At 59.0% G+C, this 18128-nt stretch overlaps 1 protein-coding gene across 4 annotated transcripts in view; it reads right to left on the reverse strand.

The window, feature by feature from the left end:
• The window catches only part of CXXC1 (CXXC finger protein 1), a 52725-nt gene that overhangs the window by 23243 nt on the left and 11354 nt on the right, over positions 1 to 18128 (reverse strand). For 3 of the 4 annotated variants that reach the window (XM_065044376.1, XM_065044374.1, XM_065044375.1), the window contains 5 exons: positions 14474 to 14500; positions 12949 to 12984; positions 11833 to 11940; positions 9204 to 9388; positions 1151 to 1358 (listed from right to left, as the gene is read on the reverse strand). In XM_065044376.1, coding sequence (XP_064900448.1) covers positions 1151 to 1358; positions 9204 to 9388; positions 11833 to 11940; positions 12949 to 12984; positions 14474 to 14500 — 564 coding nt within the window. Of the gene's footprint in view, positions 1 to 1150; positions 1359 to 6978; positions 7066 to 9203; positions 9389 to 11832; positions 11941 to 12948; positions 12985 to 14473; positions 14501 to 18128 lie in introns of those variants that run through there. The other variant, XM_065044377.1, reaches the window with a different exon arrangement.

The raw sequence follows: 18128 nt of genomic DNA on the forward strand, positions 1-18128 counted from the left end.
CCAGGAGTTCGGGAGGGACCCAGGAGTTCGGGAAGGGACCCAGGAGTTCGGGGTTGACTTAAGACTTCGAGGAGGGACCCAGGCGTCCGGGAGGGACCCAGGAGTTCGGGGAGGGTCCCAGGAGTTCGGGGGACCCAGGCGTCCGGGAGGGACCCAGGCGTCCGGGGAGACACGGGAGGTCAGGGGGACCCAGGAGTTCAGGGAGGGAACCGGGAGTTTGGGGGACCCAGGCGTCCGGGAGGGTCCCAGGCGTCCGGGAGGGACCCAGGCGTCCGGGAGGGACCCAGGAGTTCGGGAAGGGACCCAGGAGTTCGGGAGGGACCCAGGAGTTTGGGGTTGACTTAAGACTTCGAGGAGGGACCCAGGCGTCCGGGAGGGACCCAGGAGTTCGGGAGGGACCCAGGAGTTTGGGAGGGACCCAGGAGTTCGGGGAGGGACCCAGGAGTTCGGGGAGGGACCCAGGAGTTCGGGGTTGACTTAAGACTTCGAGGAGGGACCCAGGCGTCCGGGAGGGACCCAGGAGTTCGGGAGGGACCCAGGAGTTCGGGAGGGACCCAGGAGTTCGGGGCTGGCTTGAGACTTCAGGAAGGGACCCAGGAGCTCAGGAGGGACCCAGGAGTTCGGGAAGGGACCCATGAGTTCGGGGCTGGCTTAAGACTTCGAGGAGGGACCCAGGCGTCCGGGAGGGACCCAGGAGTTCGGGGAGGGACCCAGGAGTTCAGGAGGGACCCAGGAGTTCGGGGAGGGACCAGGAGATCAGGAGGGACCCAGGAGTTCGGGGTTGGCTTAAGACTTCAAGGAGGGACCCAGGCGTTCGGGAGGGACCCAGGAGTTCGGGGCTGGCTTAAGACTTCAAGGAGGGACCCAGGCGTTCGGGAAGGGACCCAGGAGTTCGGGGCTGGCTTAAGACTTAAAGGAGGGACCCAGGCGTTCGGGAAGGGACCCAGGAGTTCGGGGCTGGCTTAAGACTTAAAGGAGGGACCCAGGCGTCCAGGAGGGACCCAGGCGTTCGGGAGGGACCCAGGCGTCTGGGAGGGACCCAGGCGTCCGGGAGGGACCCAGGAGTTCGGGAAGGGACCCAGGAGTTCGGGGTTGACTTAAGACTTCGAGAAGGGACCCAGGCGTCCGGGAGGGACCCAGGCGTGCCCACCTCCTCGTCCTCGCGCGGCGGGTGCCCCTTGGCGCGGGCGATGAGCCCCTCGAGCTCGTGGAACTTCCTCTCCATGTCCTGCAGGCGGAGGCGCGCCTGGTGCTGCTCGCGCCGGATGCGCTCCAGGAGCCGCTTGCCGTGTTCCTCCGCCACGCACGGGCTCTGCTGCCACTGCTGGATGCGCTGCGGAAGGATCTCGTAGATCCGGCTAAAGGGAGAGAGGGCAATGATGGGGGGACCCAGGCGTTCGGGGGACCCAGGAGTTCGGGGGACCCAGGAGTTCGGGAGGGACCCAGGAGTTCAGGGGACATGGGAGGTCATGGGGACCCACTGCGGAAGGATCTCGTAGATCCGGCTAAAGGGAGAGAGGGCAATGATGGGGGGACCCAGGCGTTCGGGGGACCCAGGAGTTTGGGGGACCCAGGAGTTCGGGGGACCCAGGAGTTCGGGAGGGACCCAGGAGTTCGGGGGATCCACTGCTGGATGCGCTGCGGAAGGATCTCGTAGATCCGGCTAAAGGGAGACAGGGCAATGATGGGGGGACCCAGGCGTTCGGGGGACCCAGGAGTTCGGGAGGGACCCAGGCGTTCTGGAGGGACCCAGGAGTTCGGGAGGGACCCAGGAGTTCGGGGGACATGGGAGGTCAGGGGGACCCAGGAGTTCGGGGGACCCAGGAGTTCGGGGGACGTGGGAGGTCAGGGGGACCCAGGAGTTCTGGAGGGACCCAGGAGTTCTGGAGGGACCCAGGCGTTCGGGGGACCCAGGAGTTCGGGAGGGACCCAGGAGTTCGGGGGACATGGGAGGTCAGGGGGACCCAGGAGTTCGGGAGGGACCCAGGAGTTCTGGAGGGACCCAGGAGTTCGGGGGACATGGGAGGTCAGGGGGACATGGGAGGTCAGGGGGACCCAGGAGTTCGGGAGGGACCCAGGAGTTCTGGAGGGACCCAGGAGTTCGGGGGACATGGGAGGTCAGGGGGACCCAGGAGTTCGGGAGGGACCCAGGAGTTCGGGGGATCCACTGCTGGATGCGCTGCGGAAGGATCTCGTAGATCCGGCTAAAGGGAGACAGGGCAATGATGGGGGGACCCAGGCGTTCGGGGGACCCAGGAGTTCGGGGGACCCAGGCGTTCGGGAGGGACCCAGGCGTTCGGGAGGGACCCAGGAGTTCGGGGGACATGGGAGGTGAGGGGGGTATGGGAGGTCATGGGGACCCACTGCGGAAGGATCTCGTAGATCCGGCTAAAGGGAGAGAGGGCAATGATGGGGGGACCCAGGCGTTCGGGGGACCCAGGAGTTCGGGGGACACGGGAGGTCAGGGGGACATGGGAGGTCAGGGGGACCCAGGAGTTCGGGAGGGACCCAGGCGTTCTGGAGGGACCCAGGCGTTCGGGGGACCCAGGAGTTCGGGGAGGGACCCAGGAGTTCGGGGGACACGGGAGGTCAGGGGGACATGGGAGGGCAGGGGGACCCAGGAGTTCGGGGGACCCAGGAGTTCGGGGGACCCAGGAGTTCGGGGGATCCACTGCTGGATGCGCTGCGGAAGGATCTCGTAGATCCGGCTAAAGGGAGACAGGGCAATGATGGGGGGACCCAGGCGTTCGGGGGACCCAGGAGTTCGGGAGGGACCCAGGAGTTCGGGGAACATGGGAGGTGAGGGGGACCCAGGAGTTCTGGAGGGACCCAGGAGTTCGGGGGACATGGGAGGTCAGGGGGACATGGGAGGTCAGGGGGACCCAGGAGTTCGGGAGGGACCCAGGAGTTCTGGAGGGACCCAGGCGTTCGGGGGACATGGGAGGTCAGGGGGACATGGGAGGTCAGGGGGACCCAGGAGTTCGGGGGACATGGGAGGTCAGGGGGACCCAGGAGTTCGGGAGGGACCCAGGAGTTCAGGGGACATAGGAGGTCATGGGGACCCACTGCGGAAGGATCTCGTAGATCCGGCTAAAGGGAGAGAGGGCAATGATGGGGGGACCCAGGAGTTCGGGGGACCCAGGAGTTCGGGGGACACGGGAGGTCAGGGGGACATGGGAGGTCAGGGGGACATGGGAGTTCGGGAGGGACCCAGGAGTTCGGGGGACCCAGGAGTTCTGGAGGGACCCAGGAGTTCGGGGGACATGGGAGGGCAGGGGGACCCAGGAGTTCGGGAGGGACCCAGGAGTTCTGGAGGGACCCAGGAGTTCGGGGGACATGGGAGGTCAGGGGGACCTAGGAGTTCGGGAGGGACCCAGGAGTTCAGGGGATCCACTGCGGAAGGATCTCATAGATCCGGCTAAAGGGAGACAGGGCAATGATGGGGGGACCCAGGCGTTCGGGGGACCCAGGAGTTCGGGAGGGACCCAGGAGTTCGGGGGACCCAGGAGTTCGGGGGACATGGGAGGTCAGGGGGACCCAGGAGTTCGGGAGGGACCCAGGAGTTCGGGAGGGACCCAGGCGTTCGGGGGACCCAGGAGTTCGGGAGGGACCCAGGAGTTCGGGGGACATGGGAGGGCAGGGGGACCCAGGAGTTCGGGAGGGACCCAGGAGTTCGGGGGATCCACTGCTGGATGCGCTGCGGAAGGATCTCGTAGATCCGGCTAAAGGGAGAGAGGGCAATGATGGGGGGGACCCAGGCGTTCGGGGGACCCAGGAGTTCGGGAGGGACCCAGGAGTTCGGGGGACACGGGAGGTCAGGGGGACATGGGAGGTCAGGGGGACCCAGAAGTTCGGGAGGGACCCAGGAGTTCGGGAGGAACCCAGGCGTTCGGGGGACCCAGGAGTTCGGGGAGGGACCCAGGAGTTCGGGGGACACGGGAGGTCAGGGGGACATGGGAGGTCAGGGGGACCCAGGAGTTCGGGAGGGACCCAGGAGTTCGGGGGACACGGGAGGGCAGGGGGACCCAGGAGTTCTGGAGGGACCCAGGAGTTCGGGGGATCCACTGCTGGATGCGCTGCGGAAGGATCTCGTAGATCCGGCTAAAGGGAGACAGGGCAATGATGGGGGGACCCAGGCGTTCGGGGGACCCAGGAGTTCGGGGGACCCAGGCGTTCGGGGGACATGGGAGGTGAGGGGGGTATGGGAGGTCAGGGGGACCCACTGCGGAAGGATCTCGTAGATCCGGCTAAAGGGAGAGAGGGCAATGATGGGGGGACCCAGGCGTTCGGGGGACCCAGGAGTTCGGGAGGGACCCAGGCGTTCGGGGGACCCAGGAGTTTGGGGAGGGACCCAGGAGTTCGGGGGACACGGGAGGTCAGGGGGACATGGGAGGTCAGGGGGACCCAGGAGTTCTGGAGGGACCCAGGAGTTCGGGAGGGACCCAGGAGTTCGGGAAAGGGACCCAGGAGTTCGGGAGGGACCCAGGCGTTCGGGGAGAACAGGAGGTCAGGGGACCCAGGAGTTTGGGCCTCAGGCCTCGCCGCAGCACTGGGGTAACTGGGATAACTGGGGGGTCTATCGCACCCTATACCGGTCCATACTGGTCTATACCAACCCATACTGGTCCATACTGGTCCATACTGGTCTATACTGATTTATACTGGTCCATACCAGTCTATAGTGGTCCATACTGGTCTATGCTAGTCAGTACTGATTTATACTGGTCCATAGTAGTTTATACTGGTCCATACTGGTCTACACTGATCCATACTGGTTTATACTGGTTCATAATGGTTTATACTGATCCATACTGGTCCCTACTGGTTTATACTGGTCCATACTGGTCTATGCTAGTCAGTACTGATTTATACTGATCCATACTGGTCCATACTGGTTTATACTGGTCTATACTGGTCCATACTGGTCTATACTGGTCCATACTGGTCTCTGCTAGTCAGTACTGATTTATACTGGTCCATAGTAGTTTATACTGGTCCATACTGGTCTACACTGATCCATACCGGTCCATACTGGGGTAACTGGGATAACTGGGGGGTCTATCGCACCCTATACCGGTCCATACCCATCTATACCAGTCCATACTGGTCTATACTGGTCCATACTGGTTTATACTGGTCCATACTGATTTATACTGGTCCATACTGATTTATACTGGTTCATACTGGTCTATGCTAGTCAGTACTGATTTATACTGGTCCATAGTAGTTTATACTGGTCCATACTGGTCTATACTGATCCATACTGGTTTATACTGGTTCATAATGGTTTATACTGATCCATACTGGTCCATACTGGTTTATACTGGTCCATACTGGTTTATACTGGTCCATACTGGTCTATGCTAGTCACTACTGATTTATACTGATCCATACTGGTCCATACTGGTCTATACTGATCCATACTGGTCTATACTGATCCATACTGGTTTATACTGATCCATACTGGTTTATACTGATCCATACTGGTCCATACTGGTCCATACTAGTCTATACCGGTCCATACTGGTCTATACTGGTCCATACTGGTCTATACTGGTTTATACTGGTCCATACCGGTCCGTACTCACTTGGTGCCCAGCTTGACGCCGCAGGCCTCGCTGCAGTACTGGGGTAACTGGGATAACTGGGGGGTCTATCGCACCCTATACTGGTCCATACTGGTCTATACCAACCCATACTGGTCCATACTGATCTATACTGATCTATACTGGTCCATACTGGTCTATACTGGTCCATACTGGTCTATGCTAGTCAATACTGATTTATACTGGTCCATAGTAGTTTATACTGGTCCATACTGGTCTATACTGATCCATACTGGTTTATATTGGTTCATAATGGTTTATACTGATCCATACTGGTCCCTACTGGTTTATACTGGTCCATACTGGTCTATGCTAGTCAGTACTGATTTATACTGATCCATACTGGTCCATACTGGTCTATACTGATCCATACTGGTCTATACTGATCCATACTGGTTTATACTGATCCATACTGGTTTATACTGATCCATACTGGTCCATACTGATCCATACTAGTCTATACTGGTCCATACTAGTCTATACCGGTCCATACTGGTCTATACTGGTCCATACTGGTCTATACTGGTTTATACTGGTCCATACCGGTCCGTACTCACTTGGTGCCCAGCTTGACGCCGCAGGCCTCGCCGCAGCACTGGGGTAACTGGGATAACTGGGGGGTCTATCGCACCCTATACCGGTCCATACCCATCTATACCAGTCCATACCGGTCCATACTGGTCTATACTGGTCCATACTGGTCTATACTGGTTTATACTGGTCCATACCGGTCCGTACTCACTTGGTGCCCAGCTTGACGCCGCAGGCCTCGCTGCAGCACTGGGGTAACTGGGATAACTGGGGGGTCTATCGCACCCTATACTGGTCCATACTGGTCTATACTGGTCTATACTGGTCCATACTGGTCTATACTGGTCCACACTGGTTTATACTGGTCCATACTGATCCATAGTGGTTTATACTGGTCCATAGTGGTTTATACTGGTCTATAGTGATCTGTACTGATCTATAATGGTCCATACTGGTTTATACTGGTCCATACTGGTCTACACTGATCCATACTGGTTTATACTAGTCCATACCAGTCCATACTGATCCATACTGGTCTATACTGGTCTATACTGATCCATACTGGTTTATACTGATCCATAGTGGTCTATACGGATCCATACTGGTCCATACTGGTCCATACTGGTCTATACTGGTCTATACTGGTCCATACTCACTTGGTGCCCAGCTTGACGCCGCAGGCCTCGCCGCAGCACTGGGGTAACTGGGATAACTGGGGGGTCCATACCCATCTATACCAGTCCATACCCATCTATACTGGTCCATACTGGTCCATGCTGCTCTATACTGGTCCATACTGGTCTATACTGGTTTATACTGGTTTATACCGGTCCGTACTCACTTGGCGGCCAGCTTGACGCCGCAGGCCTCGCTGCAGCACTGGGGTAACTGGGATAACTGGGGGGTCTATCACACCCTATACTGGTCCATACTGGTCTATACCAACCCATACTGGTCCATACTGGTCTATACCGACCCATACTGGTCCATACTGCTCTATACTGGTCCATACTGGTCTATACTGGTCCATACTGGTCCATACTGGTCCACACCAGTCTATACTGGTCCATACTGGTCTATGCTAGTCAGTACTGATTTATACTGATCCATACTGGTCCATAGTAGTTTATACTGGTCCATACTGGTCTATACTGGTCCATACTGGTCTATACTGGTCCATACTGGTCTATGCTAGTCAGTACTGATTTATACTGGTCCATACTGGTCTATACTGGTCCATACTGGTCTATACTGATCCATAGTGGTTTATACTGATCCATACTGGTCCATACTGATCCATACTGGTTTATACTGATCCATACTGGTTTATACTGATCCATACTGGTTTATACTGATCCATACTAGTCTATACCGGTCCATACTGGTCTATACTGGTCCATACTGGTTTATACTGATCCATACTGGTTTATACTGATCCATACTGGTTTATACTGATCCATACTGGTCCATACTGATCCATACTAGTCTATACTGGTCCATACTAGTCTATACCGGTCCATACTGGTCTATACTGGTCCATACTGGTCTATACTGGTTTATACTGGTCCATACCGGTCCGTACTCACTTGGTGCCCAGCTTGACGCCGCAGGCCTCGCCGCAGCACTGGGGTAACTGGGATAACTGGGGGGTCCATACCCATCTATACCAGTCCATACTGGTCCATGCTGCTCTATACCGGTCCATACCGGTCCATACTGGTCCATACTGGTTTATACTGGTCTACACTGATCCATACTGGTTTATACTGGTTCATAATGGTTTATACTGATCCATACTGGTCCATAGTAGTTTATACTGGTCCATACTGGTCCATACTGGTCCATACCGGTCCATACTGGTCTATACTGGTCCCTACTGGTCTATACTGGTCCATACCGGTCCATACTCACTTGGTGCCCAGCTTGACGCCGCAGGCCTCGCCGCAGCACTGGGGTAACTGGGATAACTGGGGGGTCCATACCCATCTATACCAGTCCATACTGGTCTATACTGGTCCATACTGGTTTATACTGGTCCATACTGATTTATACTGGTCCATACCAGTCTATACTGGTCTATACTGGTCCATACTAGTCAGTACTGATTTATACTGGTCCATAGTATTTTATACTGGTCCATACTGGTCTACACTGATCCATACTGGTTTATACTGGTCCATTCGGCTCTATACTGATCCATACTGGTCCATACTGGTTTATACTGGTCCATACTGGTCTATGCTAGTCACTACTGATTTATACTGATCCATACTGGTCCATACTGGTCTATACTGATCCATACTGGTCTATACTGATCCATACTGGTTTATACTGATCCATACTGGTCCATACTGATCCATACTAGTCTATACCGGTCCATACTAGTCTATACCGGTCCATACTGGTCTATACTGGTTTATACTGGTCCGTACTCACTTGGTGCCCAGCTTGACGCCGCAGGCCTCGCCGCAGCACTGGGGTAACTGGGATAACTGGGGGGTCCATACCCATCTATACCAGTCCATACTGGTCCATGCTGCTCTATACTGGTCCATACTGGTCCATACTGGTCCATACTGGTCCATACTGGTCTATACTGGTCCACACTGGTTTATACTGGTCCATACTGATCCATAGTGGTTTATACTGGTCCATAGTGGTTTATACTGGTCCATAGTGGTTTATACTGGTCTATACTGATCTGTACTGATCTATAATGGTCCATACTGGTTTATACTGGTCCATACTGGTCTACACTGATCCATACTGGTTTATACTAGTCCATACCAGTCCATACTGATCCATACTGGTCTATACTGATCCATACTGGTTTATACTGATCCATAGTGGTCTATACGGATCCATACTGGTCCATACTGGTCCATACCAGTCTGTACTCACTTGGTGCCCAGCTTGACGCCGCAGGCCTCGCCGCAGCACTGGGGTAACTGGGATAACTGGGGGGTCTATCGCACCCTATACTGGTCCATACTGGTCTATACCAACCCATAGTGGTCCATACTGGTCTATACTGGTATATACTGGTTTATACCGGTCCGTACTCACTTGGCGGCCAGCTTGACGCCGCAGGCCTCGCTGCAGTACTTGGAGGGCGGCCTGGCGGGCCGGGTGCAGCCGGGGCCCAGGCACTGGCCCAGCCCCGCGGGGTCGCGCCCGTCGGGCCGCTGGGGGTGCCGGCTGCGCTCCCGGTGCCGCGCGCGGGGACGGTGCCGCTTGTAGCGCTCCTCCTTCTGCGCCGGTTACACCCGGGAGTTACACCCGGGAGTTACACCCGATAGTTACACCCATTAATTACACCCGTTACACCCGTTACACCAGTTACACCAAACACTGAGGCCCCACTAGGCCTCACTAGGCCGCAATAGGCCTCACTAGGCCCCACTAGGCCCTAATAGGCCTCACTAGGCCCCAATAGGCCTCACTAGGCCGCAATAGGCCCCAATAGGCCTCACTAGGCGCCAATACGCCCTAATAGGTCCCACTAGGCCCTAATAGGCCTCAATAGGCTCCACTAGGCCTCACTAGGCCCCAGTAGGCCCCAGTAGGACCCAATAGGCCTCACTAGGCCTCACTAGGCCGCAATAGTCCCTAATATGTCCCACTAGGCCCCACTAGGCCCCACTAGGCCCCAATAGGCCCCACTACGCCTCACTAGGCCCCACTAGGCCTCACTAGGCTCCAGTAGGCCCCACTAGGCCCTAATAGGCCTCACTAGGCCGCAATAGGCCCCAGTAGGCCCCACTAGGCCTCACTAGGCCCCAATAGGCCTCACTAGGCCGCAATAGGCCCTAATAGGTCCCACTAGGCCCTAATAGGACCCAATAGGCCCCAATAGGCCCCACTAGGCCCTAATAGGCCCCACTAGGCCCTAATAGGCCTCACTAGGCCTCACTAGACCGCAATAGGCCCCACTAGGCCTCACTAGGACCCACTAGGCCTCACTAGGCCCCAATAGGCCTCACTAGGCCCCAATAGGCCTCACTAGGCCCCAATAGGCCTCACTAGGCCCCACTAGGCCCCAATAGGCCCCACTAGGACCTAATAGGTCCCACTAGCACCTAATAGGTCCCACTAGGCCCTAATAGGTCCCACTACGCCCCACTAGGCCGCAATAGGCCGCAATAGGCTCCACTAGGCCTCACTAGGCCCCAGTAGGCCCCACTAGGCCCTAATAGGTCCCACTAGGCCCCAATAGGCTCCACTAGGCCCCACTAGGCCCTAATAGGCCCCACTAGGCCTCACTAGGCCCCAATAGGCCTCACTAGGCCCCACTAGGACCTAATAGGCCCCACTAGGCCTCACTAGGCCCCAGTAGGCCCCAATAGGCCTCACTAGGCCCCAATAGGCCCTAATAGGTCCCACTAGGCCCTAATAGGCCTCACTAGGCCTCACTAGGCCCCAATAGGCCTCACTAGGCCCTAATAGGCCTCACTAGGCCTCACTAGGCCTCACTAGGCCGCAATAGGCCTCACTAGGCCTCACTAGGCCGCTAATAGGCCCCAATAGGCCTCACTAGGCCTCACTAGGCCGCAATAGGCCCCAATAGGCCCCAATAGGCCCCACTAGGCCTCACTAGGCCCTAATAGGTCCCACTAGGCCCTAATAGGCTCCACTAGGCCCCAATAGGCCTCAATAGGCCGCAATAGGCCCCACTAGGCCGCAATAGGCCCCACTAGGACCTAATAGGTCCCACTAGGCCCTAATAGGACCCAATAGGCCCCACTAGGCCTCACTAGGCCTCACTAGGCCCCAATAGGCCCTAATAGGTCCCACTAGGCCCTAATAGGCCCCAATAGGCCCCAATAGGCTCCACTAGACCGCAATAGGCCCCACTAGGCCCCACTAGGCCCTAATAGGCCCCACTAGGCCTCACTAGGCCCCAATAGGCCCCAATAGGCCCCACTAGGCCCTAATAGGACCCAATAGGCCCCAATAGGCTCCACTAGACCCCAATACGCCCCACTAGGCCTCACTAGGCCCCAATAGGCCTCACTAGGCCTCACTAGGCCCCAATAGGCCTCACTAGGCCTCACTAGGCCCCACTAGGACCTAATAGGTCCCACTAGGCCCTAATAGGACCCAATAGGCCCCAATAGGCCCCACTAGGCCTCACTAGGCCCCAATAGGCCCCACTAGGCCTCACTAGGCCCCAATAGGCCTCACTAGGCCTCACTAGGCCCCAATAGGCCCCACTAGGCCTCACTAGGCCGCAATAGGCCTCACTAGGCCCCAAAAGGCCCCAGTGCCCTCCCAGTAACCCCCAACAGCTCCCAGTAACCCCCAATAGACCCCGAAAAGGGACCCAGGCGTCCGGGTGCTCCCTAAAAAGGGACCCAGGCGTCCGGGAGACACCAAATAAGGACCCATAAACCCCCATAAACCCCCCAAAATGAGCCCAAATCCCCCCAAAATGGGACCCCAGCCCCCACAGGGACCCCCTGAAAAGGGACCCAGGTGTCCGGGTGCCCCAAATAAGGGACCCAGGCGTCCGGGAGACCCCAATAAGGGACCCAGGCGTCCGGGAGACCCCAAATAAGGACCCATAAACCCCCATAAACCCCCCAAAATGAGCCCAAATCCCCCCAAAATGGGACCCCAGCCCCCCCGGGGACCCCAAATAAGGGACCCAGGCATCCGGGTGCCCCAAATAAGGGACCCAGGCGTCCGGCCGCACCTTCTTGTCGGATTTCTTGTCGCGGCGCTTGACGTGTTTGACTTTGACGGCGCGTTTGCGCAGCACGGGGTCCAGGAACGGAGCGTCCTCGGGGTCACTGAGCCAGGGCTGGGACATGGGACATGGGGACATGGGGACATGGGGACATGGGGACATGGGGACAGGGGGACATGGGGACATGGGGACAGGGGGACATGGGGACATGGGACATGGGGACATGGGGACATGGGGACAGGGGGACATGGGGACATGGGGACATGGGGACAGGGGGACATGGGGACATGGGACATGGGGATATGGGGACATGGGGACAGGGGGACAGGGGGACATGGGACATGGGGATATGGGACATGGGGACATGGGGACATGGGGACATGGGACATGGGGACATGGGGACATGGGGACAGGGGGACATGGGGACATGGGGACATGGGGACATGGGGACATGGGGACATGGGGACAGGGGGACAGGGGGACATGGGGACAGGGGGACATGGGGACATGGGACATGGGGACATGGGGACATGGGGACAGGGGGACATGGGGACATGGGGACATGGGGACAGGGGGACATGGGGACATGGGACATGGGGATATGGGGACATGGGGACAGGGGGACAGGGGGACATGGGACATGGGGATATGGGACATGGGGACATGGGGACATGGGGACATGGGACATGGGGACATGGGGACATGGGGACAGGGGGACATGGGGACATGGGGACATGGGGACAGGGGGACATGGGGACATGGGACATGGGGATATGGGACATGGGGACATGGGGACATGGGGACAGGGGGACATGGGGACATGGGACATGGGGATATGGGACATGGGGACATGGGGACATGGGGACATGGGGACATGGGGACAGGGGGACAGGGGGATATGGGGACATGGGGACACATGGGATATGGGGACAGGGGGACATGGGGACATGGGGACATGGGGACATGGGGACAGGGGGACAGGGGGACAGGGGGACATGGGGACAGGGGGACATGGGGACATGGGGACAGGGGGACAGGGGGACATGGGGACATGGGGACAGGGGGACATGGGGACAGGGGGACATGGGGACATGGGGACAGGGGGGGGTACGGGGTACTCACCATTCCGTGCTCCTCACAGGGGCCGTTGCCCAGATCCTGGGGGGGAAAGGGGGTCAGGGACCCAGGAGTTCGGGGAAAGGGACCCAGGAGTTCGGGGGAAAGGGACCCAGGAGTTCGGGGGAAAGGGACCCAGGAGTTCGGGGGAAAGGGACCCAGGAGTTCGGGGGAAAGGGACCCAGGAGTTCGGGGGAAAGGGACCCAGGAGTTCGGGCAGAGGGACCCAGGAGTTCGGGGTAAAGAGGGACCCAGGAGTTCGGGCAGAGGGACCCAGGAGTTCGGGCAGAGGGACCCAGGAGTTCGGGGGAGAGGGACCCAGGAGTTCGGGGGAGAGGGACCCAGGAGTTCGGGGGAGAGGGACCCAGGAGTTCAGGGAAAGGGACCCAGGAGTTCGGGGGAAAGGGACCCAGGAGTTCGGGGCAGAGGGACCCAGGAGTTCGGGGAGAGGGACCCAGGAGTTCAGGGAGAGGGACCCAGGAGTTCGGGGGAGAGGGACCCAGGAGTTCGGGGGAGAGGGACCCAGGAGTTCGGGGGAGAGGGACCCAGGAGTTCGGGGGAAAGGGACCCAGGAGTTCGGGGGAGAGGGACCCAGGAGTTCAGGGAGAGGGACCCAGGAGTTCGGGGAAAGGGACCCAGGAGTTCGGGGGAGAGGGACCCAGGGGTTCGGGGGAAAGGGACCCAGGAGTTCAGGGGAAAGGGACCCAGGAGTTCAGGGGAAAGGGACCCAGGAGTTTGGGGGAAAGGGACCCAGGAGTTCGGGGAGAGGGACCCAGGAGTTCGGGGGAAAGGGGACCCAGGAGTTCGGGGGAGAGGGACCCAGGAGTTCAGGGGAAAGGGACCCAGGAGTTCGGGGGAGAGGGACCCAGGAGTTCGGGGAGACATAGGAGGTCAGGGGGACCCAGGAGTTCGGGGCAGAGGGACCCAGGAGTTCGGGGGAGAGGGACCCAGGAGTTCGGGGGAGAGGGACCCAGGAGTTTGGGGGAAAGGGACCCAGGAGTTCGGGGAGAGGGACCCAGGAGTTCGGGGGAAAGGGGACCCAGGAGTTCGGGGGAGAGGGACCCAGGAGTTCGGGGAGACATAGGAGGTCAGGGGGACCCAGGAGTTCGGGGCAGAGGGACCCAGGAGTTCGGGGGAGAGGGACCCAGGAGTTCGGGGGAGAGGGACCCAGGAGTTCGGGGGAAAGGGACCCAGGAGTTCGGGGGAAAGGGACCCAGGAGTTCGGGGGAGAGGGACCCAGGAGTTCGGGGCAGAGGGACCCAGGAGTTCGGGGCAGAGGGACCCAGGAGTTCGGGGCAGAGGGACCCAGGAGTTCGGGGCAGAGGGACCCAGGAGTTCGGGGCAGAGGGACCCAGGAGTTCAGGGGAAAGGGACCCAGGAGTTCGGGGGAGAGGGACCCAGGAGTTCGGGGGAGAGGGACCCAGGAGTTCGGGGGAGAGGGACCCAGGAGTTCGGGGGAGAGGGACCCAGGAGTTCGGGGAAAGGGACCCAGGAGTTCGGGGGAGAGGGACCCAGGCGTCCGGGTACTCACGGAGGCGGGGAAATACTTGTAGGATTCCTGTGGGGAGAAAGGGACATGTCAGTGACACGCTAAGAACACGCTTAGGACACGCTAAGGACACGCCAAGGACACGCCTAGGACACGCCTAGGACACGCCTAGGACACGCCTAGGACACGCCTAGGACACGCCTAGGACACGCCTAGGACACGCTTAGGACACGCTTAGGACACAATAAGCTCACGCTAAGCACACGCCAAGAACGCACGTAGGACACGCTTAGGACACGCTTAGGACACGCTTAGGACACGCTAAGCACACAATAAGCTCACGCTAAGCACACGCCAAGAACGCACGTAGGACACGCTAAGGACACGCTTAGGACACGCTAAGGACACGCTAAGGACACGCTAAGGACACGCTAAGGACACGCCAAGAACGCACTTCGGAGGCACTTAGGACACGCTTAGGACACATGTTAAAACCCCAAGACACACAACACAAACCACACGCCCAAACCCTTCCGAACACGCCAAGAACACGCTAAGGACACAGTAAGGACACGCTTAGGACACGCTTAGGACACACTAAGCACACACTTAGGACATGCTAAGCACACGCTTAGGACACGCTTAGGACACAGTAAGCACACTCTAAGAACACACTTAAGACACGCTTAGCACACGCTTAGGACACACTAAGCACACGCTTAACACACGCTTAAGACACGCTTAGGACATGCTTAGGACACGCTAAGGACACGCTTAGGACACACTTAAGACACGCCAAGAACGCACTTAGGACACACTAAGATCACGCTTAGGACACGTGTTAAAGCCCCAAGACAAACAAAACAAACCACACGCCCAAACCCTTCCGAACACGCCAAGAACACGCTAAGAACACACTACGAACACACTAAGGACACACTAAGGACACGCTTAGGACACACTAAGCACACTCTAAGAACACAGTAAGCACACACTTAGGACACGCTTAGGACACGCCAAGAACGCACTTAGGACACAGTAAGCACACACTAAGAACACACTAAGAACACACTAAGCACACACTAAGCACACGCTTAGGACATGCTTAGGACACGCTTAGGACACGCTAAGAACACACTAAGCACACACTAAGCACACACTAAGCACATGCTTAGGACATGCTAAGGACACACTAAGGACACACTAAGGACACACATTAAAGCCCCAAGACACACAACACAAACCACACACCCAAACCCTTCCGAACACACTCAGCCCGCGCTAAGCTCACGCTAAGCTCACGCTAAGCCCACGCTAAGGCCACGCTAAATCCACGCTAAGCTCACGCTAAGCCCCCGCTAAGCCCGCGCTAAGCCCCCGCTAAGCCCGCGCTAAGCCCACGCTAAGCCGAGGCTAAGCTCACGCTAAGCCCGCGCTAACCCACGCTAAGCCCCCGCTAAGCTCCCGCTAAGCCCACGCTAAGCCCACGCTAAGCCCACGCTAAACCCACGCTAAACCCACGCTAAGCCCACGCTAAGCTCACGCTAAGCCCACGCTAAACCCACGCTAAGCCCGCGCTAAGCCTACGCTAAGCCCACGCTAAGCCCACGCTAAGCCCATGCTGAGCACCCGCTAAGCTCACGCTAAGCTCACGCTAAGCCCACGCTAAGGCCACGCTAAATCCACGCTAAGCCCCCGCTAAGCCCGCGCTAAGCCCACGCTAATCTCACGCTAAGCCCATGCTAAGCCCGCGCTAAGCCCACGCTAACCTCATGCTAACCTCACGCTAAACCCACGCTAAGCCCACACTAAGCCCACGCTAAGCCCACGTCAAGCCCACGCTAAGCCCACGCTAAGCCCACGCTAACCTCGCGCTAAGCCCGCGCTAAGCCCGCGCTATCCCGCGCTAAGCCCGCGCTAAGCCCACGTCAAGCCCACGCCAAGCCCACGCCAAGCTCACGCCAAGCCCACGCTAACCTCACGCTAAGCCCACGCTAAACCCACGCTAAACCCACGCTAAGCCCGCGCCAAGCCCCCGCTAAGCCCACGTCAAGCCCACGCCAAGCTCACGCCAAGCTCACGCTAACCCCGCGCTAAGCCCGCGCTAAGCCCACGCTAAGACCGCGCTAAGCCCACGCTAAGCCCACGCTAAGCTCGGGCTAAGCCCCCGCTAAACCCACGCTAAGCCCCCGCTAAGCCCACGTCAAGCCCACGCCAAGCTCACGCCAAGCTCACGCTAACCCCGCGCTAAGCCCGCGCTAAGCCCACGCTAAGCCCGCGCTAAGCCCACGCTAACCTCACGCTAAACCCACGCTAAACCCACGCTAAGCCCGACCTAAGCCCGCCCTAAGCCCGCCCTAAGCCCCCGCTAAGCCCGCGCTAAGCCCGCGCTAAGCCCCCGCTAAGCTCGGGCTAAGCCCCCGCTAAGCCCACGCTAAGCCCACGCTAAGCCCACGTCAAGCCCACGTCAAGCCCACGCCAAGCCCACGCCAAGCCCACGCTAAGCCCACGCTAACCTCACGCTAAGCCCACGCTAAACCCACGCTAAGCCCCCGCTAAGCTCCCGCTAAGCCCCCGCTAAGCCCACGTCAAGCCCGCGCCAAGCCCGTGCTAAGCCCGCGCTAAGCCCACGCTAAGCCCACGCTAAGCCCACGCTAAGCCCGCGCTAAGCCCACGCTTAGCCCACGCTAACCTCACGCTAAGCCCACGCTAAGCCCACGCTAAGCCCACGTCAAGCCCACGCCAAGCTCACGCCAAGCTCACGCTAAGCCCACGCTAACCTCACACTAAGCCCACGCTAAGCTCACGCTAAGCTCACGCTAAGTCCGCGCTAAGTCCACGCTAAGCCCGCGCTAAGCCCGCGCTAAGCCCACGCTAAGCCCGCGCTATCCTCACGCTAAGCCCACGCTAAGCCCACGCTAAGCCCGCGCTAAGCCCACGCTAAGCCCACGCTAAGCCCGCGCTAAAGCCACGCTAAGCCCACGCTAACCTCGCGCTAAACCCACGCTAACCTCACGCTAAACCCACGCTAACCTCACGCTAAGCCCACGCTAAGCCCACGCTAACCTCACGCTAAGCTCACGCTAAGCCCACGCTAAGCCCACGCCAAGCCCACGATAAACCCACGCTAAGCCCACGCTAAGCCCGCGCCAAGCCCGCGCTAAGCCCGCGCTAAGCCCGCACCAAGCCCGCGCCAAGCCCGCGCCAAGCCCACGCCAAGCTCACGCTAACCTCGCGCTAAGCCCGCGCTAACCTCGCGCTAAGCCCGCGCTAAGCCCGCGCTAAACCCGCGCTAAGCCCGCGCTAAGCCCGCGCTAAGCCCCCGCTAAGCCCACGCCAAGCTCACGCCAAGCCCACGCTAAACCCACGCTAAGCCCACGTCAATCCCACGCTAAGCCCACGCTAAGCCCACGCTAAGCCCACGCTAAGCCCACGCTAAGTCCACGCTAAGCCCACGCTAAGCCCACGCTAAGCCCACGCCAAGCCCACGATAAACCCGCGCTAAGCCCGCGCTAAGCCCGCGCCAAGCCCGCGCCAAGACCGCGCCAAGCCCGCGCCAAGCCCGCGCTAACCTCGCGCTAAGCCCCAGCTAAGCCCGCGCTAAGCCCGCGCTAAGCCCGCGCTAAGCCCGCGCCAAGCTCACGCCAAGCCCACGCTAAACCCACGCTAAGCCCACGTCAATCCCACGCTAAGCCCA

This window comes from Columba livia, chromosome 37, assembly GCF_036013475.1.
Source record: "Columba livia isolate bColLiv1 breed racing homer chromosome 37, bColLiv1.pat.W.v2, whole genome shotgun sequence".
NCBI classification, from domain to species: Eukaryota; Metazoa; Chordata; class Aves; order Columbiformes; family Columbidae; genus Columba; species Columba livia.